This window comes from Buteo buteo, chromosome 29 (assembly GCF_964188355.1).
Source record: "Buteo buteo chromosome 29, bButBut1.hap1.1, whole genome shotgun sequence".
NCBI lineage: Eukaryota > Metazoa > Chordata > Aves > Accipitriformes > Accipitridae > Buteo > Buteo buteo.
Genome location: NC_134199.1, coordinates 1,726,810 through 1,750,610, shown reverse-complemented (window position 1 = coordinate 1,750,610; position 23,801 = coordinate 1,726,810). Strand labels below are relative to the sequence as shown.

Below are 23,801 nucleotides of genomic sequence, written 5' to 3'. Positions count from 1 at the left end.
TTTCCTTAAAGAACTTGTGAATTTGCTTTGAGCAGGTGCCACCGCTCCCTGTTTGGTGGGGGGGATGGGACACGCGGCGAGCTGCAGTGGGGGACATGTGGCCAAAACTACCGCAGGAAGAGCCTCACCCACAGGGACATGAGGCTTTGGCAGGAGCAGGGCTGTTCATGGGAGAGGTGGTAAGCTCATCTTCAGGGAGAGTTCAGCGCTCTGTGGGGAAGAAACCACACTCTGGCTCGCTGCTGTCCTGGGGGCTGCAATCAGAGAAGCTGCCGAGCAAGGTGGGAGAAGCTGTCGTCTCCGTCACGGATGAGGTGCAGCATCCTCATCTGACTGTTGGGATGTGTTCCCCAGCCTTTTGCTTTGTGTCTCCCGGTTCCAGTGTGGCAGCACTGGAGGAGGGGAGTGTCCTGTCACTCTGTGGGAGGTCACAGGAGATTATCCTGCTGTGGCACCACAGCTCCTGTGCAGGTCCTTGTGCGGGCACCAAGGCGCCTGGTGGGGAGCTGGGGCCCTAAGGATGTGCAGAAGAGCTGAGCCTGTGGCTGATGAGCCTGCCAAACCCTCTCCTCCTCACAAAAACAATCCTCCCTCTCATTTAGTGAGCCAGGTAGTTGTCTGGGCTGGTGAACAGGTCTGGGTTTCCTGTTGGTCTGGTTTTGTTGTTCCCCTTCAGGTAGCTCGCAACAAGTGGTGGTGTGGTCAGCTGGGGCAGGCTCCGAGCTCTCTGTCTTTGTCCTTCAACCCCTTGCCTGGAGCAACACTCCTGGATTAACCCCAAACTCCTGACGGCTTTGAGCCCAGGATGTAGCAAGGGGGACACGAGCAAATGGGGCTTGGTTGAACAGGGGCAGGGACAGCACCTGCCTTGCGCAAACCACTATCCATTTGGTGTCACGTTTTGCAGTGTGCCAAGAGATTTCACGTGTGCTGGCAGCACAGAGAAATGAGCTGCCTTTTGCTTGTCTATCCTTGTTCTGTGCCCCTGTGAAGTTTTAGGGGTGGGACTGAGAAACACTTTCTGTTGCGCTCTCTTCCTTCTGCAGCAGGCAGGGGCTGCTTCTCAGCCTTTGGTTGCCTGCAGCTCTTACCTGCCAGCCTGCACAGGGACGTCGCTGTGTGTGTTTTGCATGCCTGACCCCTTGCAGTTCTCTCAGCCTTACACCTGGAAGGAGTAGACCATGCTGGAGCTCTTCACTGCTTCCTCTCTCTCTTGTCTGTCGCACAACATGCTGAGCTCTTCAGAAACTGGCTCCATGCCCCGCTGTGGAGCTGGGAAGAAGCTAACTGGTAGCATGGTTGGTGTAAGCTTATTGGGAATTATGCCCCCATGGGAGGAAAAGAAAGAAGCTGAAAGGAAGAGGCTGGATTTGAGCTTAGACTGGGACTCTGGAATTAATTTTCCTGATGCTCACAGGGATGTTTTGGATGGCCTTCCACAACGTCTGCATGAGTGTCAATCTTGTGTCTCTGTTGAACTTAGCAGAGGTGCCCATCCTGTGCTTTCAGCTAGGTAGTAGTGCTGGTTCATGTGTTCTTCTCCCTGGCAGCGTGTTGTTTAACAAGAGGAAGACCCTGGGCTCTGAGGCTTCAGCCTGATAACTGGGCAATGTGCCACCCCCTGTGCAAGAGGAACAGAAGGGGTTTTTTTACACCAGCCCATGCATTGGTGCTGAGGAAAACCTTTAGTATTGCTCTCAGTGGCTGACGGATCAGCCTGTCCGTGCTGAGAGAGGAAGTACTGGAGAGGCAGCGGGTCTCTGTCTTTGCTGCCCCCTCCGTCCTTTGGTACATGTCCTCCCCAACACTTCAAATTGAGAAAGAAGATTTTCCAGCAATTGTTATTGTCAAGCCCAAGAAGATGGTTAATATTTTAGAGGTGCTGATGTTGCCAGGCATAGCTCTGGGTGGCAGAGGGGTGAGCAGCTTCAAGGCAGAAAAGCATAAGGATGGTTGGCTTCCAGCTTGTGGGCTTGTTCCTGTCCCTGGCATTTCTTCTCCAGGGTCTTCTTGATCTTGCCATTCTGTCTGTTCTGGGCTTGACCATTGATTTACTTGTTTGGTAGAAATCAGGAACAAACCCTTTCAGCATGTAGAAAAGCTTTTTGGGGTAGACAAGGTCCTGGCTCCCTCTGCGGTGGCTCCCTATGCCCAGGGAGGAGGGACCATAGCCCTTCTGCCCAAGCATGGGAGAGGTTTGGAGAGAATCACCTCCTGGCAGGCCAGGGAGCAGCTCTGCCTCTGGTCCAGCTCCAGGACTGTGCTGAAGGATACAGCTGCCTGTAGCCCCTTGGAGAGAGAAGAGACCAAGAGCAGCAAAATCCTTGGGAAAACTGGCATCAGTGAGATCAGATATGACCCTCTTGGTCTGTGGGACTTGAAACCCAACTCATCCTTAGGAGAGGCGTCCTGCACAGAGAAGTGGGTACAGCAGGCGGCTGTCCTTTCCCTTGTACCCTGGCAGCTGGGCTACGTTCAGCATGCAGCCTTGGCCCTGCCTCACCCAGGACAGCAGGGCAGTGGTGGCTGTGTGCGGGCATGCTGAGGGGACAGCCTCGGGGACAGAGGGTGGTGTGGGTGGTGGCTGAGCCATCGCAGATGAGCATGGGGGCACCAGGGCTGGTTCCTCCTTCCGTGTGCAATTTTCCTGCATGTTAGGTGGGTCTCCTCCCGGGCTTAGTGCCTGTGTCGTGGAGTTTCCTGATGCGTCCCCAGAGCGATGCTACCTCACAGTGGCAGTCTGGATCTGGGCTCCGATTGATGTGTTTGTGCGTTGAATAATCACAGCTTTCAAACAGCAGTTCCTGTGTTGTAGGAGTTGACATTTGGAGAGGAGCAGCAGCAGCTTATTAAATTGAAAGTAGGAAAGGAAAAAAAGATGCAATGCTAGGTAGTGCTATACCCCAGGTTGCCTCTTTGTTAGCATTTTTAAGCTCTCCGTCTTTGTCTTCTTCCCTCTTGTCCTCTTGGTTCTACTGGTTTTGATTTGGTGCCTTCAGATCTACTGGCAGGACTTTGCACACAGTGAACTGTCTTTATACCTGAAAAAGCTTGCGGAAGACACACTTTTGTTGAGACACAAGATGGAGTGGCCGGTTGCTGCTCTGAGGCTGGTGTCCAGCCTGTCTCTCATGATATTCAATGTAAAACCCACAGCCTTGCAGGGTAAACTAGACTTCACTCACTTTGTGGCTGGTTTTTACCTTAAGGCCTGTACTTTTTTTAAACTCTGGAAGTATTTTGCTCCTCAGCCCTGGCATAGCAGGATCATGGTCATTCATGCCTGAAGATGCTGGGTTTTTTTAGAAATCGGAGACAAACGATCTTGCCTTGGGAAGAGGCTGCAGGAGGTGGAGAGTTTCTGAAGACAATCATGTGAGATGCCCTTTAATGCTGCAATGGCTAATAATTGATCATTTTTACAAGAATTGAACGAGAGGGTTTTATTGTTTATTTGTTACGGCTATTGAGAAGTTATTTTGGCTGGGGTGTGGGAGGCAGGGCAAACTCCAGATGTAAAGACGAGATTGGCAGCAAAAAGCATGCGGCATCCAAGCTTCTCGGAAAAGAGCAGAGCGGTGATATTATGGAGACATTTCCTATTGCGTTTTGTTATTTTTGACTTTTGTTGCAATGAAATATGGTTAGTCCTACCCCGGGAACGCCAGCTCTGCGTGATGCCGACTGTCCTCTGCTGCTTTCTCAGTGTCAATGAGGTTTTGTATCTATGCACTCCAGCCCTGCAGTGCTGCATCAGATGGTGCTGCTGGCGATGGGCTGTGTGGAGCTCGAGGAGACCAGAGGTCTGGTTTCTGTCCTTGGTTTGGCTGTTGATTTGCTCTTGGCCATGCCATAAAGAGTTTCCTGGAGGAGGAGATGGCAGTAATTCTTTTGCAATTTGCAACATTTGTGGTGCTTCGGTTTTCCCATTCACAAAGTAAGATTTATTATCATCACCAAGTACAGAGCGTGTGAATACCTACAGGAGAGAGGTTTGATACAGGTGTGTAGCATTAATGCCAGCAGCAAGAACTGTGTGTGGTTCTGATTGTAGGATTTTTATTCCTTTAAAAAAAAGCCCAAAACGTTTTCTTTAATGTGGAATGTCTTATTGGACTTGGGGTGATGAAGAATGAGTGAAATATTTTATTTCTTTATAAATGACCCTTTTAAATGGGATAACCCTATTAGAGTTAAATAGCAGGAAGTTTTTAAGTATTAGAATTTTAGTCTGCTGATTATTCTGAGTAATAATATTTATACTGCAGTAGTGCCTGGAGGCCCTGACTCTGGCCAAGTCTTTGTTGTGCTCAACTGTGTTTCACCGATTCCTGCCAGAAAGATGTTAGGGGCTGTGGGTACATGAGGCTGGACAGGGTGGAAGCAGTGGCTGTTGCCTGGGGCAGGTGGGGGCAAGGGTACACAGGGGCTTGTGGCAGGGATGGATGGGCTCTCCGGCCTCCTCTGGGGAGTGAGTTCTGCAGCACCCATACCCCATGGCATGCTGGTGGGTGTGGGATGGGCAGAGGGGGTCTGGGCTGTCTGCTGGGTATCCCCACCGCTGGGCTGGAGGGATAGGACATGGTCTGGGCTGTGGCTCTGATGGGGTCGCATGTCCTTCTGCTCCCCAGGGGAGGCCTGGCGGCTGGAGGACGACTGCACGGACCCCCCCAGGGACCCCCAGCTTGGCACGGCAGTGGAGGATGCCCCGTTCAGCTACTTCCGCACCCGCTCCTTCTACATGAGGAAGAGCCTGTCAGTCGACAACCACCTGGGGTCCCTCAGCTATGCCGTCCACCCGGTGGAGACAAAGGCCGAGCGTGTCAAGACCAAGCTGCGGCGGCAGTTCGTGAGTATCGGGGTGTCTGGCCCCCCTGCATTAACACATGCAGCTTTCCAAAAACACCGACGTGTCAGAGAGCTATTTTTATGTGCAGCATTACCAAAACAAAAGAAAAAGAGGCTGTTCCAGCCTGGTTGAGCAGATGGTGGCAGGAGCTCGAGTTTGCCCACATCGTGGCAGAGCCTCTGCCTGCCTCGCCTGGTAGGGTTTCTGGCTCCCTGCTTCCCGTTGGGCTGTCGCTGGCTCAGAGGCAGCTGTTGCTCAGCTGGAAGATGTGTGGGGCGAGTGCCTTTTCTCTGGGTGCTGCTGTCCAAAGTATGAAACAAGGCTGAAAGCAGGAAATGAGTGTTCCTGTCCTCTGCCTCGTATGCATGAGCAACTGGGTCTTTTCAGGAGCTTGCCCTGGGCCAGCAGATGGGCGCAGTGAGGGGCTGGGGCGAGCAATGAGCCAGCACTGAGACCCTGGGGCAGCTCAGCCCTTTCTGGCCTTTCAGAGCATCCTGGTGGCAGGACGGCAGGGATATGTCAGGGCTGCGCCGCAGCTGTGGGAGACTCTGATCAATGTTTAATGGGCTTTGCCTCTTCTTTTTCCCAGAGACACCTGATACAGGGATTCGTATGGCCTTCCTCCTGTCTCGTTACCGGCCTCAGGGTTGTAATGAGGGCTCAGGTGTCCTGGTGCTGAGAAACACTCGGTGTTGGTTGGAAGTGGATGAGAGCATTGGTACAATGGGAGCAGAGGGGGGAGTGCGTGCCCTTGCAACCCAAAGTGCTGCTGAGAGCTGCTGGCTGAGACAGCAGTGCTCACCCAGTTGTAGGCTTTGGACAGATGCATCTTTTGAGACTCCCTGAACTTGCTAACTTTCCTCTAGTCCAGAGGAGCGCCTGATCCCCTTGCTGGGTCGCGCAGACTGGTGCTGCTTCTGGTGTCCCCTGGGCTGCATCGCTGCTGTACAGTGTGGTTTTGGGGGCTAGCCCTCTCTGCTTGTGCTCGGATGGACTGTTGAACGTAACTGCTGCTTTTCTCCCTGCGAGGACAGTTCTGGCCTCAGCAGTGTCTTGACGCTTTTCTGTGTGCAGCAGCAGCGGATGCCCAAGGGGGTGAGTCTGGGGGAGCTGGTCACAATGCCAGTGCTGCCAGCGGCACCTGTGAACCATCTTTGTGGGAGCTGCTGCCTCAGGCTCAGGAAGCAGGTGAAAGCCTCAGGGATGGAGACGAGCAGAAGTGGGATGGGGTGCCCGATGAGCGGCTGAAAGGTGTTGGAGGCATTTAAGATGAGGCGGTCCTGCTGTGGGGTAAGGCATGTATGTCTGCTTTATCTGTCTTTCAGCCTGTATCTGCAGACCCAAGCTGTGCCCAGGAGAGTGCGAAGTTGCTGAGATATTGGGGACCGTTATGGTTTCAGAGATGGTCTTTCAGTATGCCTGTGGGACTTGTCACCCACAGCCTCCCTTCTGCAGCGGAGATAGGTGCAAAAGGCGTGGAAGGGCTTGGGCTTTCAGCCCAAGCAGCATCCTCATGCCTGCAGAGAGGTGGGCTCTGCCCTTCCCCATGGGGCAACCTACTGCTCCCTGCCCGTGGGGCCAGCCGCTGCCTGCTCAGCACCATGCCGGCGCCTTTCTATGCTGTTTGCAGGTGGTTTGCTTGGGCCTTTGACTACATGAGGTTTTGGGGACCTTTAGCTTTCCTTGGTGTACTCACGGAGCCGACTGTCCATCAAGGAGCGAAGCAGGATTTTTGTAGGGTGTTTGTTTTTTTCCTTGCTATGTCATTTCTGGTTTGTTTTAACAGCTAAAAGATGTTCTTGCCGTAGGCTCAGCCACGGGCTGTGACCTTGTGAGACCTACTGAGAAAAGCAGACTCATCCTACCTGGAAAGGGCATCAGCAGGGCCCTTCAGTGGAGGCTTGGGGCAGTGAGTGTGCAGGAAGCTGAGCTGGCAGCTCGTTAGCTGAGGCTCAGGCCGGTATGGGACCAGTACACCCCACATATCTAGAGAGCCTGTTTTTTAAGTTCAAAGTAAAGGTCCTGCCAACCTGGGGAAGTTATTTCCAGCAACAGGTAGCTAGTGCTGGGCTCCATATCCTCCCTAGATTTGGTAATTATTTTCCATCTCTGTGCTGGAGGCGTTGCAGTTTCCCCACGGTTCATGTTGTGCCCTGGCCCGCTGTGCGATGGCTGCTCTGCCCAGCCCCGGGTCTCTCAGCACGGCTGGTGGAGGAATTGGTGCCAGGTGAGAGCCGCTCTCCGCGTGCATGGCAGAACATTTACAGGAGAGAATATGATTTGCCTTTTCTGCAGTGGCTCATCTGGGACCTTTTAGGAAAGTCCATGTTTAAAGCTTGATTCATTTTTCTGGGTTGTTGCACTTACCCAGCTCGTAACATTAAATTTCTGGCTTTGCTCTTTCTGTCTGAGCTGCCTTTGCCTTGCGATGCAGCTGCTTGGCTTTCTATTTTGGGAATTGCTGAGTGAGGGGAGAGGCTCCTGGTGCAGGGCTTTTAGGGGGTCTGCCAGGACCCTAACCTGGCAGGGTGCATGGAGATGGGGCAGAGCTATTGCCCGCATGCATCTGTGCTGTGCAGCTGTCTTGCATCCATTTGATTAGGCTCTTTGCCTAGTGAAGGCTTTGTGTTGGCCATGAGCATCAAAGATTTCTCCAAGGGGGAATTTACTATAGCTTGTGTGAAAGCACGTGAGGCTTGTCTCCCTGCACCTCTGGGGTATGGCATGCTGGAGCGCTGCTGGTGTTGCTGAGGCATCTTTCCACTTCCCTGCTGGTGCAGAGGAAGCACCTGCAAATCCTGCTTGGCCCTGTTTCCCAGGAGCGGCTGCCCTTCCTGTGTCCACTGGAGGCGAGCACACCTGCCCTCGTCCAAGAGCATGGCGGAGGACAGATTTCCCCCAGCCACGCAGCTGGTGGCATGTGTCTGTGGTCCCACTGCTGGCATGTGATGGATCTGCACATACAGATTACCTGAATTTGCATAATTTGAATTTTAAATGAATTCCAATTTTTGTGATTGTCAGAACAGTTTTCTTTCTGATAAGGCTTTCCTTTTAACTCCTCTAAGGCTTGTAATGTTGGCGACATTTCCGCCTTTGAGAAAAAGGAGCACTGACTGCTTTTGACATCTGTCTGTCACATGGATCCCCCACACTTCCTCCATGGGTCCAGCGTGTCTGTGCTGTGTTGGAGGCGGTAGCTGTGGCCAGGGCTGGGACTGTGCTCTGAGACCTTGTGCGTGTTGTTTTGGGTCACTCAGTGACGGACAGGGGACTGTTTTGGGTTTTGTGCCCAGCTGGCTCTGTGCTGCCTCTGAGACGGGCAGCAAGGAGCAGGGGTGGGACCTTCTGCAGTGTCCCTTGCCTGGGAGGAGGAGGAGAGTGACAGTGGCTGCGTTAACAGGCTGTGGTGAAACTTCTTGTCTTCACAGGAGCCCTGATCATTAAAGGCAGAATTAACCCTGTTAAACTCAGTATTAGCCTTACGGAGCATTAAAGGAGGTTGCCCAGGACTGAGTCACTGTCTGTGATGACTGCTAGGACAGTCAGTGCAGATTACTGCAGGGCTCTGAGTGAATTTGTACTCTTTCTTTTTCCCTTTGGGATTTTGAAGTACTCTGTATCTAGGCCAGTTGCTCTGGTATTGCCCACTGACATTGTGATGTTATAAGGAAACCTATCAAGCTGATGGTGCAGATCCTGCTGCTCCCTGAAGAGGAAGAGCCAGCAGTGCCCTGGCTCCTGGTGTGCTGGCCGATGGGTCATTAGCTTGATTGCAACAGGTCTCTATCCTGACCCTTCTGCTCCTCCAAAATGAAATGCTGCTCTTTGTGCATCACAGAAGTGTTAGCCAGTTTGTGCAGGTGAGATGGAGGAGAGCGGTGGTTGACATTGCCATGCCACAGCAGCTGGTCCAGCTCTGCCATCCCTGGTGCTGCCCCAACTGGACTGACACTTCTGCTTGCTTTAGTTCATGCATGTTTCAAGTAGGTGAGACTTAAGGTTGTGTTCTTTCCTGGCTGTGTTCTCATGCACCGATTTATTTTATTTTTTAATTATTATTATTTTTTGTATGGTATTTTTTCCAGGCTGTCATTTTGTTATGAAATCTGTGCCCACCAGGAAAGACTTAGAGCCCTGTTTGTCTTGGGAGCTCTACAGATGAGTCGAGTGGAGGTAATCCTTGCCTTACAAAACCCGTAATGAAGGAGAAAAGGCTAAGCAGAATGGCAGAGCCTGGGAAAAGGAGGCAGTGAAGAGACAAACTTGCTTTGTGGCAGAAACCTGATCAAATCTGGTGCTCACTGAAGTTTCTAACAGTGCCTGGGCTGTAGGAGGCAAGCACTGGCTGACATGTACCCATCGAGGTTTTCCTATTCCATGGATAATGTTCAGTCCAGAAACTCCTGTACCTGATGGACACTGCAATGATGTTGGAGAGCTGGAGCACACAGGTGAGAAGCTGCCTCGCCCCAGAGCAGCACCAGTCCATGGGATGTGAGTATCTCTGTCTGGGTTGTTGGTGCCAGACAGAGCCAGGAGCAGAACGGTTTCTGCTTAGTGGGACCCATCCCTGCATTATCCCAATGGTTTGGTCTTGTTCCTAAGTGTGCAGGGACTTACCGAGTCTGTTGGGTGCAGCACGTTGTCTTCTGTATGCAGCCAGTGCCGGAGGCTCTGATGTGATGCTTATGGTGATAGCAAAGCCAGGCTCAGCCCTGCTGTAATCCCACTGATGCCAGTGAAATCATACCAGTGTTACCACTTGCTCCTACTTGCTTTATTTTATTTGGTTACGTTCAGACACTGCTGCAAAGCCATACTCTCTCATACCTGATTTCAGAAAATGGCAAACAGCCAGTCGATACTTGTTTGTGCCCTGTAGTTCAGTGTAACAAAGAAAGAAATTAGAGGCTGAAGCCATACAAGAGGCAGGTCAATTGTGTTTCATGAAGAGGTGGAGTAGAGCGATGAGTTGTACTGGATCTCTGCACATGCTGCCCTCAGTTTTGCAAAGCACAATTGCAGTGAGTGTCTTGAGGAGGTAAATGCAAAGGTAGATGAGGTATGCACACCGTATCATCTACCTGCACCCAACCCCACCTTGGCAAACTGATCACTTGCTGACTGTTGTTCATTGAGTATTTAAAAAAAGCAAAACCGAACCTGATAAATAACATGACACTTGAGCTAGATAGCAGCTTATGCACTAGAGAACAGGCAGCAGAGCAGTCCCTGGGAGCAGGCACCGAGTGGGAGAGGCTGCCTGTGAATCACTCCGCTTTGCAAATTAGTGCAGGAGTTGACCGACACAGTAATGCTCGAAACTGAAACATACCCAGCTCATTTCTTTGGCGAGCGTGGTTTTATTTGCAATGGCAGCTTGTAGCATCCCAGCAAATGCTTTGCAGTGCCTGTAGTAAAAGCAGCGATAGCTTGGGAAGAGGACAGTGTGCTACGGGTCTGCCCTTAGTATCTCCACACAAAGGGAAATGTCTCCTGTGGGGAAGAATTAGAGAGGGCAGCTTTGTGGGGACCACTCAAAGCCGGGATGGTAGAGAAGGGGGTTCCTGGTGGTGTATGTGGACAGTGCGATACGTCCCACTTTTTTAAAGCCAAACTGGGAGCAGGTATATGTGATAAACAGTGTAAACTGAGTGAGCTGGGGCAGATGTGACCACAGCTGCTCTTTGGGATCAAGCCTGCTGCACCAAAGGGCTTTTGATCCCCTGCTCACGCAAAGGTGTCTTCGGGTGTTTGGGAGGGGGAGTTTTGCTTAATGTCAGCCAACGTGTCATTCTGGTTGTCTGCTTATGGGGGAATCTGGAGGTAGGTTTTGCTGAGATATATAAAGGTGTATTTTGTCTGTTTTAAATGACCAAAACGCAGGTCACTTGAAGTCTTGTTTTTCTGGAGCAATGTCTTATCTGTATGAACATCGGACTAATATCGCTAATATTCTCGAACCGTGCTTGACTGCTACTTTGTGCTTACCTTCCTAACCTTCCCATCGTTTCTGTGGTCAGTGGGGAACTTGTCTGTGAGAATAGGAAAAAGAAAATTAAATCCAAGTGTCCCACAAAGCCAGATGGCCAGAAACAATGACAACGTGCTGGGACAGTGCTGGGGTGCAGTGCTTGCAGAGTTGATTCCCTGGAGCTCCATGAACTTGTGTAGTTCCTGACCCTGCCCTGGCTTTGCATGGTTTCCCCTGTTTGCCTTTGGGGACTGTAAATTTGTGGCTGCGTTTCCCAGCACGCTGCCACTGCTGGGTGTGTACCCGTGGTGGATGGCTGGGATGGGGCTGCAGTGTCTGCCCGGTGGCAGCTCAGCTCTGCCCCATCTTCAGTTCCACGCAATGGTAGGTCTGTGCGTGTTTAGTTGCTCACCTGCCTCTGCAACAGGGACAGGCAGAGGTGTACAGACTCACGGAGTGCGGAAAACGCTATCGACTCGACACCCAGCACGCTGGGATAATTTACAGCCCCGCAGGAGAGTGAGGGGATGCGTGAGCTCTGTGAGCCAGTCTGATGTTTCACAGCAAGCTGCAAACAGGCAGGAGACAGCGTTTCTTTTTCCTTTCAGAAAACAATGGCTCAGCCATAAGTTCTCTTCCTGTTGAAGAGGTTAGGTGACCAGGGCACAGCCTAGGAGCTGCCTGTGTCACGTTTTGGCTATGAAGGTGTCTTTCTGGTGCTCTCAGCTGTCTTGGTGGTACCCGTGCTGGCCTGCCAGGACAGCTGAAGAAGCCTTTGCCTGCAGTCAGGGTGTGTTTGTGGCCGAAGCCTGCATGTTAGCGTGGAAACATTACAAGCTCCAGCAACAATGCTGGCAATAGTAGATAAGATCCTGGGTGAGAGCAGCAGGTAACCATGCAGCCCTCCATCAGCAGAGGTTTAATGGTTTTGCGAAGGGGCGGCTGAAGACACCTTAATTGCTTACCTCCATTGTGCGCGGTATTTGGTCAGCACAAATGTGTGGCATGCAGGAGGTTCCTGAAAGCTTGCGAACACCAGCACGTGCTCTTCCCTCTTCCCCTCTGCAAATCTTTGCTTCCTGGTGCCACAGCAGCCACCTTCTGCCCACAGCTAAAAAGCTCGGTGCATCTGCAGGGTGGATGCATAGATGCTGACTGATGGTTGTATAAAGCATTTACAGCTTGGTGGGGTGCACCAGCCTCTACCAGCAAACCTCTTTGGGTTGTGGGGACCTGCAGGCAGAACTGGAGTGTGTGTTCCCTCCCAATTCTGGTGTTAGAGAGACTTTCAAGTTTTCTGAAGGGAAAATACTGAGTAGTTTGTCTCTTAAATCTGTTAGTTGATGTTTATTTAATGCTTAATACAGGGCAAAACCACACTGTATTCATAAATCACCTGTAGGAAGCCTCTCCTGTTTGTTGTAAGTGATGTGACACCCACTGATGGGCAGTCTTTCAGAGGTTTGAGAGTACAGTGCTTTAAAATAGACAGTAGCTGTGCTTGAATCTGGAAAGTGTTTATTGCCAAGAAACAGACTTTGGTTTTGATTTGAATACTGCCATTTTGCAGGCTGGATACTAGTGTGAACTATGTATCACTTTCCAGGGCTCTTATAAGAGAGGATGCAGGCTGGCTTTGGTCCTAAGTTGGGCCTTTTCAAATAACTTATACAAATTACTAGGAAATAACCTCTAGATTCAAAATATAATAACCACAATTAAAATCCACCACGATTTCCCTGCAAACCTGCAGTGTTTGCTCCCTCTGCTGGCTTTGCTTTGGGAAGGAGCAGCCTGGGTTCAGCCCTGTGCAGCCTGCACAGGGATGGGGATGCTGGCGGGGCACAAGGCTGGATTGGGAGGTGGTGGAGGGAGCATCCAACGAACTGACAGAGAGAAAAGCAGTGACATTCCAGCTGCCGATGCATTAGCATTTTGCTTCTGGGCAAGGATCATCAAATGCACAGAAAGCAGCAGGGCTGAGGAGGAGGAAAGCAGAGTCCTTTGCCAACTTCCAATTTTACTCTGCTTCTCCAAGCTAGACTCGCTAAAAATGTGCACTGTGTCCTTTGGTATTTGAAGTTTGTGTGAAAGAAGAAAACAACTACAGTGATTTAAAATAAGCGAGAAATTATTTCATGAGCGGGAGTATTCCTCCTCTGTGGCAGGACTGGTGCCTCACAATGTGAAACTTGAATGAGTTTTCTGGTTGGTGCTGCAGCTGGGGCTGGGGTCTCAGCGATGCAGGATGGACTGGGGATGCTTTGGGCTGTAGCCAGCGATGGTCTGGCTGCGCGGAAAAGCAAATGCTTTTGGATGACTCAATTTTGCTGACCACATGATGGCTTGTGCCAGCAGGGCCCAGACCAGTTTCTGCTTGGCGTGAGGAGGTGCCTGTCCTTGGCACAGCTTACCCGTGTGCCTTGTGCTTGTTGTCCCCTCCCAACAGCTGGGTGTGATGGTGACAGTGGCCACACATCTGCTGCCCAGGTCCTTCCTGGCCTCTGCATCCAGCCAGAGAGGTCCCAGCTGCTGGGGTTGTTCCTGTTAATCCCAAAGCGCAAAGTCTGGTAGTTTTTTGTCATTTCTTCTCACTTTTTGGGCTCTGTGGTTTGCCAGCAAGAATGTCTTTGTGATTGTGGGTCCCTGGATCCCAGCCTCATTGCTGCTCAGACTAGGCATAGTAAACCACGTTTTCTGCTGACCATAGGGCCTCTTTATCCACCTACAGACCTTTTTTGTGTTTCCCTTGGTAGATCTGCTCCTCTGCTCTTCCTCTCAAGCCCTCTTGCTGTTGCTTTCCCAGATATCAGACAGCAAATCTGGTTGCTGTAGTCTATCCTCTTACAGCTCAGAGCTCACAGTCTGCAGGTCTTTGGGTCTTCTCAATCTGAGGAAGGCAGGTGCCCCAGATTCATGAGCAAATGGTGCAGCTCTTTGCAAATGCAACCCCCAAAATGCCTTTCATTAGCTATTGGAGAGTGCCAGTGAAGAAAGTACTTTGACAGCCTGAGATTTAAATGCTTCAGAGTACTTTCCCTGCAAGTAGATTCATGCAGGGAGGTGCTTGTGCCTGAACAAGCCCTTTTGGACATTGTTATGGCTTCACACGGAATCAAGGATCTGGGAAGTGGATACAGCTGCAAAACTGGGAGCAGTTTAGTGTAGTGGCTCTCTGTAGGTGGCACTTTGTGTGTGCTGGATGCCATCAAGTGGATGCTGCAAAGCCTCACCATGTGCAGCCTGCCTGGGGATGCACAGGATAAATCACCAGTGTGCTGTAAAGCTTGCTTTTTTTTGTTAGAAACGTGCAACTCCAAGAGATGCTCTGTGGGGTCAGGGCATGGGTGCAGTAACAGTTGTGTGCTGCAAGAGGTCTCTGCAGCACAGTGCTTCAATGCACCGGTACCCACTGCAGAGCAGCACCTCTTCAGGCTGCTCGGACTTGTCTTCCCCCCTCTGGAAGAAGGGCTTTGTTTTACCTATCCCTGCCCTCACTGGAGAGGTCTGAGGTCTCCTCAGCCTCCAAATCCTTGTGGTCTCCCCACTTCTTGCACTTGGAAACCTGGGGAAGTCGGCCAGACCTCCCCAGAACATTGGGGGGTCGCCGTGTTGGAACACGGTGGTCACATCTTGACTGTTCATTGTTAATGAGCGTTGTCAGGGCTCTGCACTCTGCCTGGAGCTGAGGCTCGGCTCTTTGCTGCTGTCTGCTTTCTAGCGTGAGCTGTGACAGTGGGGAGACTGCTGGGACGTGACCCTGGTGCCACTTGGAGCATGCTTGTCCTGCTGCAGGCACTCAGGGTCCCAGCACCTAATATAGGGTTTGCTGCCTGCTTGGCTTTGTTGGACCTTGCCTAAAGAGCAAGTGACTTTGGGGGACATTGTTATGGACCAGAAACCTTACCTGAATAGAGCTTTTTCTCACACAGACTGCCTTACCTGCCCCTCCGGCGCACACAGCTTCCATGGGAGCTCGGTTGTGGTAGAACTGATCTTCAGCTCCGGCCCTTTCCTACATGAGCAGCTTCCCTGGCAGTGTGATATGGCAGGACGGCTGTCACCCTGCTTAATGGGACACTGACACATATCGGGGAGAGGTGATGTGTCTAACTTGTGTTACCATGTGTCTCCTTTCCCCCTCTGTGCACGTGCATCGGTGCCCACCCCTGCACGTGGGAACATGCTGGGCACCATGAGGTCTGGGCACAGACTGGAGCTGGTTCAGCTCCTTGGGCAAGGATGACAGTGGAAGGCAGAAGGTCTGGTGGGGGTACCGTGTCTCCAGCCTTCCCTGGAAGGACTGGGGATGGGAAGAGCTCTCTGCCATCACCAGAATCCTTGGCAGGCTCTCCGCGGGCGCTCTCACTCGCCAAGAGGCTTGTGGTGACGTCTGAAACCTCCTAAGGAGCACAGCGAAGCAGAGGTTCAGAGAAGGAGCTGGTCGGAGGCTGAAGATTAAGCGGAGCATTTCCGGTGGGAACAAGACGATGTCTGGGGTCGGGTGTCATCTCACTTTGATGGTAACAACAGCTTTGCTGTTGTTGGGAAGGATGGAAAAAGAAAGGATCCTGAAACCTAAGACCTGTTTTGCTATTTACTTTGGTTCTGTTTTTACTCCAAGAATAGAAACAAAGACGATGGATTTGCATCACCAGGAGCAACTTGAGGAGGGAGGAGGAAGTGGTGGGGCCTCATTAGTGGCAGGAATGTGCTGGCAAGAGGAGGGGCCCGGTGACAGGGGAGGCGGTTTGACCTGGGGGTTCCTATTAGCATTTTCTTCATCTCACTTCTCCCCCCTTGTGTTTTACTTTTTTAATGACTAGTTTGCAAGCTTCAGAACGTTGAGCCTTATCTCTACAAGGGAGCATTTGCAGTGGTAGAAATAGCCCAGGCTTCAATGGAGGGTAAGGTGCCTTTGGAGGCTGCCCCAGTTGCATAGCTGGATCTTGATCTCCTGGAAAGAAAAAGAGGTTTATCTCTTTCTGCACTGACACTTTAGAGGTCTTTGCCTGTCACACATAGAAAGCTGTTTTTCCTCCCTCCTGCTGCTGCAGTCACATCTCCAAACTGAGCCTGATAACACCAGAGGACTAAGAATAGCTGCAGAGAAGTGGTGATGGGGTGGCTGTATGGCCCACAGCTGTGAGACCTTCAGCCTTGCTGATCCTCCCCCTGGAGGAAGAGGGCTAGGGGAGGGAGGACTAGGTTGAAGAGGGGTGGGATGGATGCTTTGGCTTTGAAGCTCTTGATGCCTCGTTCCATGGCAAGGGGCATGCTTGCTGCCAGCTTGCTGAATCTCTCCTTGCTGAAGGCTCCAAGCAGCCCAGGAGAAGGTGAACTAGGACCCAGGACCGACTGGCAGTGGAGTAGAAAGGCAGAATTATGCTTTTGTGGGGGTGAGAATTTCCCTCTGTTTTCTTTGGCTATTACAGAGGTGGCTTTCCAAGGTAGAGATAATGGCTTTTCTGAGATGCCCAGCTACCAACATGACAACATTCAACTTCTGGATTTTCCTGTTGCCTGACAGCAGAAATGTTCTGCCTCGTGAAAAGTTTCAGTGCTGCTGGATGCTTTGAGGAAAGCAGTATGAAAGCTGCTGTCCTGGAAAGACCCTATGTGCACCCAATTTCCCTGTGGGGTGGAGGGGTCTTGACACTCTTACCTGGGCCCCTTTTGCTGGAGGAGACCAGGTATGGAGCTTCACGTAGGGAAGCTCCTAGGGACATTGATAGGGCCATGCTGCACCTGGGTCATTGTTCAACTCCTTCCACATTCAACTATGGCAATAAATGCATTGCATGGTGAGGAGGAGGCACACACATGGTCTGTGGTACATTGGGGCTGGAGGGGAGCACATGCCAAGTCTAGTTTTGGTTTGTGCTGCTTCCCCTCTGATGGGGATCTTTCCCTTTCAGTAGTTGGCCTCTGTGTTTTTATGGGTGGGTTTCTCTTTCAGGCTTGAAAGTCAACAGCAAATCCAGCCCATAGCTCAGTTGTTTCATCCAGGTTTTTGTTCAAACGATCATTTACTGTTCCTTGTGACCATTTAAGGTACCTCTGGCGAGTACGTGTGGCATCAGCTCCTGAGCAATAGGTTGTGCAGTGGCTGCTTGGGTGGTAGGACAGAGCATTGGCTGCTTGAAAAGTAGGGAAAATAGAGTCCTAGTGCCTGTTGCTGGCTTGAGAGGGGATTTGTTTTGACTGCAGACCTTTGCTTGCCATGAAAAGGCACCAACTCCTTTGCACTGGGATTAAGCCTTGTGATGCTTCAGGAGGAACACACAAACCACAGAGCTTCCCTAGGAGACTTTCTGTTGTTGACCTTGTTTTCACCCATGGGAAGGATTCAGGGTGGGAAGCAAGAGGTGTGCTGGAGACTCTAGCAGGGCTTCAGGTAAATCCAGCCTTTCCCCCAGACCTCTGGCTGGTCTTGTGCGGGGGATGTTTGGTTCTGGTGTGCTGTTGCCAAGTGCCTCAGGGTGGACAGTATTGGTTGTCTGATACGGTGTTCCCAACCTTTCTGCATCGAGCCTGTGAGGAGGCACCTTCTCAGGTAGGTGCAGGCCTTTCTGCCATCCTTCCATCTTCTTCCTGAGAGATGGCATTGGCATCAAAGAGCCATTTGATGTGATTATGCATTGCCTGGTAAATCAGCAAGCTGCTTTGTCATCTGAGAAGCCAAGTGGGGAAACTGCAAATCTTCAACTTGAGTATCGCTGATGAGTGAATTAAATAACTGGAGCATCTCTGGACTTTGCTTCAAGTCTGCCTCATGCCTGTTTGATAGGACCTAAGTGAGATGTAGCTGGTTGCAGCCGAACATCGTGCTGATGGGAGCTTTGTTAGTCTGGCATGTTCTTGTGGAGCTTATATGCTGATTTAACACCTGCAGGGTGAAACAAACTGTTTTTAGTTCCTGACACGTGCAGCAGATCAAAGTGTTTCTCTTTCCTACACATGGCCATAGGTACGCATAGATGATATAACTAAGCTTAACAGTCAGTTTCTGATCTCCCTGTGCAGAGATCTCTGTCCAGCCATGCATATGTGCCAAGGTCCTGCTTTTGGGTACCCTGTTATTGCTCATATGTGGTGGTGACTGGGAATGCTGAGCTCTGGCCATCTGTGTATTTGGGCTAGGTTTTCATGGGAATCCTTTGAAACTGTAAAGTGGTGAAATAGATACACCCCAGCACATAAGCCCAGGGGGTATTGACAGACCTGTTCATTTTTGGTGGTTGCCTTCAATTTTACAAGGGCAAGCCTGCTCTTTTCAGGCCTCCAGCACTCGAGACAGCAATGGGCACGGCTTCGTCTGGTGTTGGGCTTCGTCCCATGCCCTGGGAGGCCTCCGCTTCTGCAACATGCTCCCCTCATGGGAGCAGTCCTGGGCTCTGCTGGCAAGTGGTCCTGGTTGGGGTGGGCAGTGTTTGGCGTGCACAGAGCCCCTCTGGTGCTTTTTTTCTTCCCACTGGTGTGACCGCAGTTGGGTTTGGTTTGTGCTCCTTGTTTTCGGTGTGTGCGCACCATCACGGGGCTCGTGTGTCTGAGGAGGGCTAAAGCACGGCAGCCTCCCTTGTAAGAGCACTGGGGGCAAGGTGGAAGAGTAAGCGGGAGCTCCAGGTGTGCTGCGAAATGATTTGTTGGAGAAATTAATGACCATGGTCAGAAAAGGCAGATTTTTCATCCGGGGAAGGAAATAAATAAGTTACTGTCACAGAGTGGTGGGCAGACCTCGGTAAAGGGGCCTGGGAATTTCCTGGGGCAGAAGGAAGCCTGGGAGAGAGGAGAGGGTGGGATCCAGCCCTGTTCATCCCGCAGGAGACCCGGCCTGCGCAGCCGTAAGCTGGGAAGTGGCTCTTTCCTCCGCAGCTGGTGCAGGGATGAGGTAACCCCCTCCCCTGCCTGTCCTCCCGGCCACCCCACCTGTAAGCCCGGGCTGGTGGCAACTGAGAGCCTGGCAGAGGGTGGAGGGGATGAGGCCCTGGTTTATTTTAAAACATGGGTGTTCGAGGTCCTCGGCCGCCGCAAGTTAGCGTGGGGCTGTGGGAGGCTGTGGGGATGGTGCAGCTCAAAGACTGGTCTAAATATTTTTAATTACCCTGCATTTGGAGACCTTTTATAAACAAACCAGTGACAAGCCACCTCTTTTTCTGTTGCCAAGGCTTGTGCAGAAAATATTTAGATCAGCAGCAAAGGCAAATAATCTTGGTCTAGAGACGTGAGGGGTTTTATTTTGCAGGTTCTTTTTGCGTAGGCTAGATCTTTATTTATTCTTGGTTTTGTTTAGTGGTTCCCATCATACATAAACTCAGACCCTGTTAAGGCATCGACGTGTCTCCTTTCTCCAGGACCATCCAACGCCCCCATGAGCGTTGCTCCCCCTTCCGAAAAAGTTATTGTTCCTAGAAAGCAGAGCAGTGCTGCTGGAATGTTAATTGGGGGAAGTGAATAACCACTGCTACCCTCTGCCTAACCTTCCCCAGCCCCCTCTTAATGAGCAAATTGAATTTATTTAGGCATTGAAGGTCCTGTCTCTCCCTCCCCTGGGCAGACTGAAGTGTCCATTGTGCAGCTCCGCATTGGGATTTGCTGCCATTTGTTCAAGGAATTTTTTTTTTTAAAGAAAGGCGATTTTTAAGGGGGGCGGGGGGGTACCCTTTCTCTCTTGCTGCGGGGAGAGGAGATGAGTTGTGTTGCACAGAGGCAGGCAGAGGAGTGGGTTTGTCATAATTGCCATTCTCAGAGTGACTTGAGCTTCACGCATGGAAGGGGATGCATGTGTTTTCCCATCTCTCCTTGTCGAGCCCGTGGAGGAGACAGGGAATGCGAAGTCCAGCCTGCGTCTGTAGCGGGGAATAAAATCCACCACGTGTCTCAGTGGGTGCTCAGGGTGGTGCTCCCCGCCAGCTCAGTGCCTGTCCTGGGGCCTCATGTCCCTGTCCCACCTCCTACTCGGCCCAGCCAGCGCAGCACTGGCAGAGAGGAGGGCTGTGGCAGGGCTGTGTCCGATCCCATGCTGGCAGGAAGAGGTTTTGCAGGTGAGGGAAAGGCATTGAGGCCATCTGGGAAAACCTGCCAATGCTGCCACAGCTGGCATGGGGGGATTGTAGTTTTGTATCTGCATTTCTCAGTCGCCAGTACTCCATCGAGCACTTCTCTGACACCCTGTCCCAGCCCCAAACTGTGGTTTTATGGCTGAGATTATGGTTCCCACAGATGTGCACAGCTGGCTGGGGACCCCTGGTTGTGCGGCTGGGCTCTGAGCTGGGGTGGTGGGCAGCCACCCTTGTCAGAGCTCACACAGCCCCGCAGCATAAAGGCTGTGGGTTTGAAGGGCTCAGGTTTTCCTGCAGGCTTGAAGGGGTGTTTGTCCACATAAGCATTGATTTTTGTTGTTGTTGTTGTTGTGTTTGGTTTGGTTTCGTTTTGGCTTTTTTTTGTTTTCCTGGTCACTGGGCTTTGGATTTACCAGTTGAACCACTGGATGAGTTTTACCGGTGACTGTAGGGATGGAGGTGTCCTGGGATCTCCATCCCATGCTGGTAATGCCATGACTATCCCAGGTGTCAGAGCCAGCTGGGCTTGGACTCCTGACCCTTCACTGTGTGGTGCAAATGCTTTGCTTAGATTAAACCCCAGAATTTTAAGTACACATGAGATTGGCTGGTGGAGTATCTTCAGTGCTGTTTATTTTGACATGGAATTTGTCATACAAAGTCTTAACACTGTTAATTCCTGTCTCACAGCAGGCTGCTATTGCTTGCCTGGCTGGTTGTTGGCCACAGGTGCAGGGCTGTCTGGGGAGGGGTGCACAGCCAGGAAGGGGGGTCCTGGCACTTCCATAAGGTGCTTCTGCCAAGAGGACCAGGGCCGATGCAGTTATAAAATCCTGGAGGCTTCAAAGTTGGTGGTAGTAGAGGGGAGAGGTTATGCCTGTCTGCTTCCTTGCTAAATCGGGAACTGGACTTTTTTTCTTGTGTATGCTGATTTTTGTCAGTGTTCTGCATTTAGTGTTGCTTGGCCATCCCAGGATTGACCTGGTAGCCTGACCTAATGTTTGGAGGGAGCCTTGTCTGATGGTCTTGGGATGGAGGAGGAGGCGAGGCAGTGGGGTGTCACTGGTGGGTTGGACTTGGGATGTGAGTGCTGCTTCCCAGAGCTGGGGTGGGGAGAGGGTGAGCACCAAGTATGTCACTCTGTTGGGTCTCAATAATCTCAAAGCTTAAATATCCCCTGTGGTCCCTCCTCCTCATGGCATGTTTTATGAGGGAATCTGTAGAAAGGAAGGAGGGTGATGCAGAAAGTTTGCAAGTTTGAGGGCTCAGCTGAACCCTCAAAACACCTCTCTTCCTCCACGTGCAAGCCTGTTTGGGGACGGGGAAGGCTGTGGGGAACTGGCAGGGTCGCCTTGCCTGTGTGCTGACTCCTTCCCTGGTGCGAAGAGCTCTTGCATCACTTGTGACTTGGGGCAGAGCTAGGGAGCAGAATGTGCACCTGACACTGCTCTGACAGCAACAGCGATTGGTGGCATGGCTTCCCTGCTTTCCTGAGGTCTCTGTGCAAGAGGAGGTGAGAAATCCTGGGCCACACTGAAGCACAAAGCCCCACCCTGGCGAGAGCAGGGTTTTACACTGAGAAACATCTTGGTGAGGACATGTGAAACTGTCTTGCATGTTGTTTCTTGCAGCCTCTGCAGGGTCTCCCCACTCATCCCTGTATCCTTCTCTCTAGATCTGCTCTGTCAGGACGGCCAGAGCGATCTTGCTCTTCTCAGTGGGGAGGACTGCAGGGGAAGGCTTATTTTCATTAGTCCACAACCCAGGCATCTTTTTCCAAGCAGAGTAAAATACCCAAGGGACTCAGATCCCTTCCCAGCATGGGGCAGCTGGAGCACCAGGACTATCCCTTTTGGAGCAAGAGGGATGTAGATGCTGTGTTTGGGGTCAGGGGACTGCACTGCAGTGTGCAGGAAAATGGAATGCGATTCTCCCTCTGCATGAGGATAGTTTTGGCTTTGAAGCTTGGTGTGAAGCAGTTTCTTGTAGGGTAGGAAGGTGTCACTGGGACTGAATTCTGGAGCCATGGCTTGTACAGAAGTTGGTCTCCCAGGCTACTGGGGACTGTCCATCTGCTGCATGCCACCCTGATAGCCCACCCGCAGCCCCAGGTGCAGCCTGGCACCCCAGAAGAGAGGCTGCCTTTACCCCAGCGGGGAGCCTAGGAGTCTCAAAAGCCGCTTTTCCCCATCTGGTTTGGTTTTTATTTAAAGCTTGCTCTTTAGAAGTACATCACCTCCATCCCCTGTCACTTATAGACAAACAATAACACAGATCAAATCACGTTGAATAAATCTGCAGAGTGGTTAAAGTAAAAGAAGGTAATCCTGCAGAGATAGCATTGGAGTGAAAACTGAGGGCTTGGTCCTTGGCTATTGCTTAGCGGTCAGCTGTCTACTGTGATGCTCTGCAGGGTCTTAGGCCCTTGGAAAGCAAATTCCTCATGTGTTGTCTGCTGAGTTTAGGCAAGCAGGCCTGGAAGGTGAGGAGCAGCGCAGCAGCTCCTGTCGGCAGGAGAGAGGTGGCTCGTGGCTGGGCTGATGATCAGCCCTGCCTCGTGCTTGGTCCCTGTCCTTTTCACAGTAGAAATGAAATAATCTGTTCTGCAAAGCAACCCTCTGGCAAGCTCTGGGTAGCTCCTGTTTCCTCTCCCAGCTCTCTTCCAAGTAGCATGCAGTGCTTTGCACTGATGGGTATCAATTGCTGCCTGCCCTGTGTTCAGTTGCACACCAGCTTCATAGCATCTTAACGTGCAGAACACATAAAACGCAGCAGAAGGCAGGTGTTGGATGCTTGGGAAGGAGTCCTAAGCCTCCTTGGCAGCAGCAGCCTCTGCAGGCCCCCCCCCTTTAGTAGGCTTGGTGTTTGACGTTAAGTATAACGGCATTTAGTGTCTGTGTGGGACCTTGGACTCCTCCACTTCGGTGTGCATCCTCCCTCTGTGAACGTCTGCGTACCACTGTTACCCCCATGCTCTGCCCTGACTGAGGCTCAGACAGAAGTGAGCAATTTCCCATGGCTTGGTGCATTTGTTTTGCATAGATTAAACCCTGTGATTTTCCTTCCTGGCTACCTACTTGAGCTGTTTGTGCTGCTCCAGCTGCTCTCAGTCCCCCAGCCTCCTTGTTTCCACCGGCCCTTGCCTCTGCCCACCCTCCCTCACTTCTCATCCCTCTTAGCTCTGTTATGCTGTCCTTCATACAGCTGCTGCTTCCCACTTGGTGGTGGGGAGGCTTTGCCAAAGGAAGGAGAGGTACAGGCTGGTGTTCCCATGTCCAGGAGTAAATGAGAGAAGCACTGCTGGGCTGCCAGGATGCGTGGTGGCAGGTCCTGGCTTTACCCATCTCCTCCTTCCTTTCAGCGCAAAGGAGGGAGAGCAGCAGCCAAACCAGACCGAATTCTGGGTCTCCCTTTATTGCATTTGGAGACTCTCTTTGTTGTTCATTTGTTGCTGATTTGTATATTCATGATTAAACCTGCAGCTGTCCAGTGCCTGGAGGATTTGGAATGAATTAGAATGACAAGAGACATGGTCTTTACAAATAAAGTAATCATTTTTCCCTGCACTTAGCATTCATTCTCTTTCAAAGGTTCTCTCTGTGACGCAGATTTGCTGCACTTTCATGCCGGGACTGTGGGGAGATGTCTGGATCTTGCAATCCTCTTTATTTCTGTGGCAGACGTGGGTGTGATGACGTGGGAGGAAGGGGCAGTGTGTTAAATGCTCTGATAGTTTTTAATGGTGTCAAAGTTTGGCATTTAAATTGGGACTTTCATGCTAGAGAATAATTGAAAGGGGAAGATGGGCGTGAAAATCGATGCTGTGGGCCTCCGTTCCTCCGCAGCGTCCCTGTCACAGCGCTTGTTGATCAACCTCCCTCCCCTTGGTCCCGCTTCCCCTCCTGCTGGAGCT

The 23,801-nt window shown here is 51.5% G+C and overlaps 1 protein-coding gene across 6 annotated transcripts in view; it reads left to right on the top strand.

Annotated features, from left to right (window-relative positions):
* LOC142045654 (ankyrin repeat and fibronectin type-III domain-containing protein 1-like) overlaps positions 1-23,801 on the top strand; it is a 256,556-nt gene that overhangs the window by 77,516 nt on the left and 155,239 nt on the right. For all 6 annotated transcript variants that reach the window (XM_075059380.1, XM_075059379.1, XM_075059382.1 and 3 more), the window contains one exon: positions 4,632-4,849. In XM_075059380.1, the coding sequence (XP_074915481.1) occupies positions 4,632-4,849 (218 nt within the window). The remainder of the gene's footprint in view (positions 1-4,631; positions 4,850-23,801) is intronic.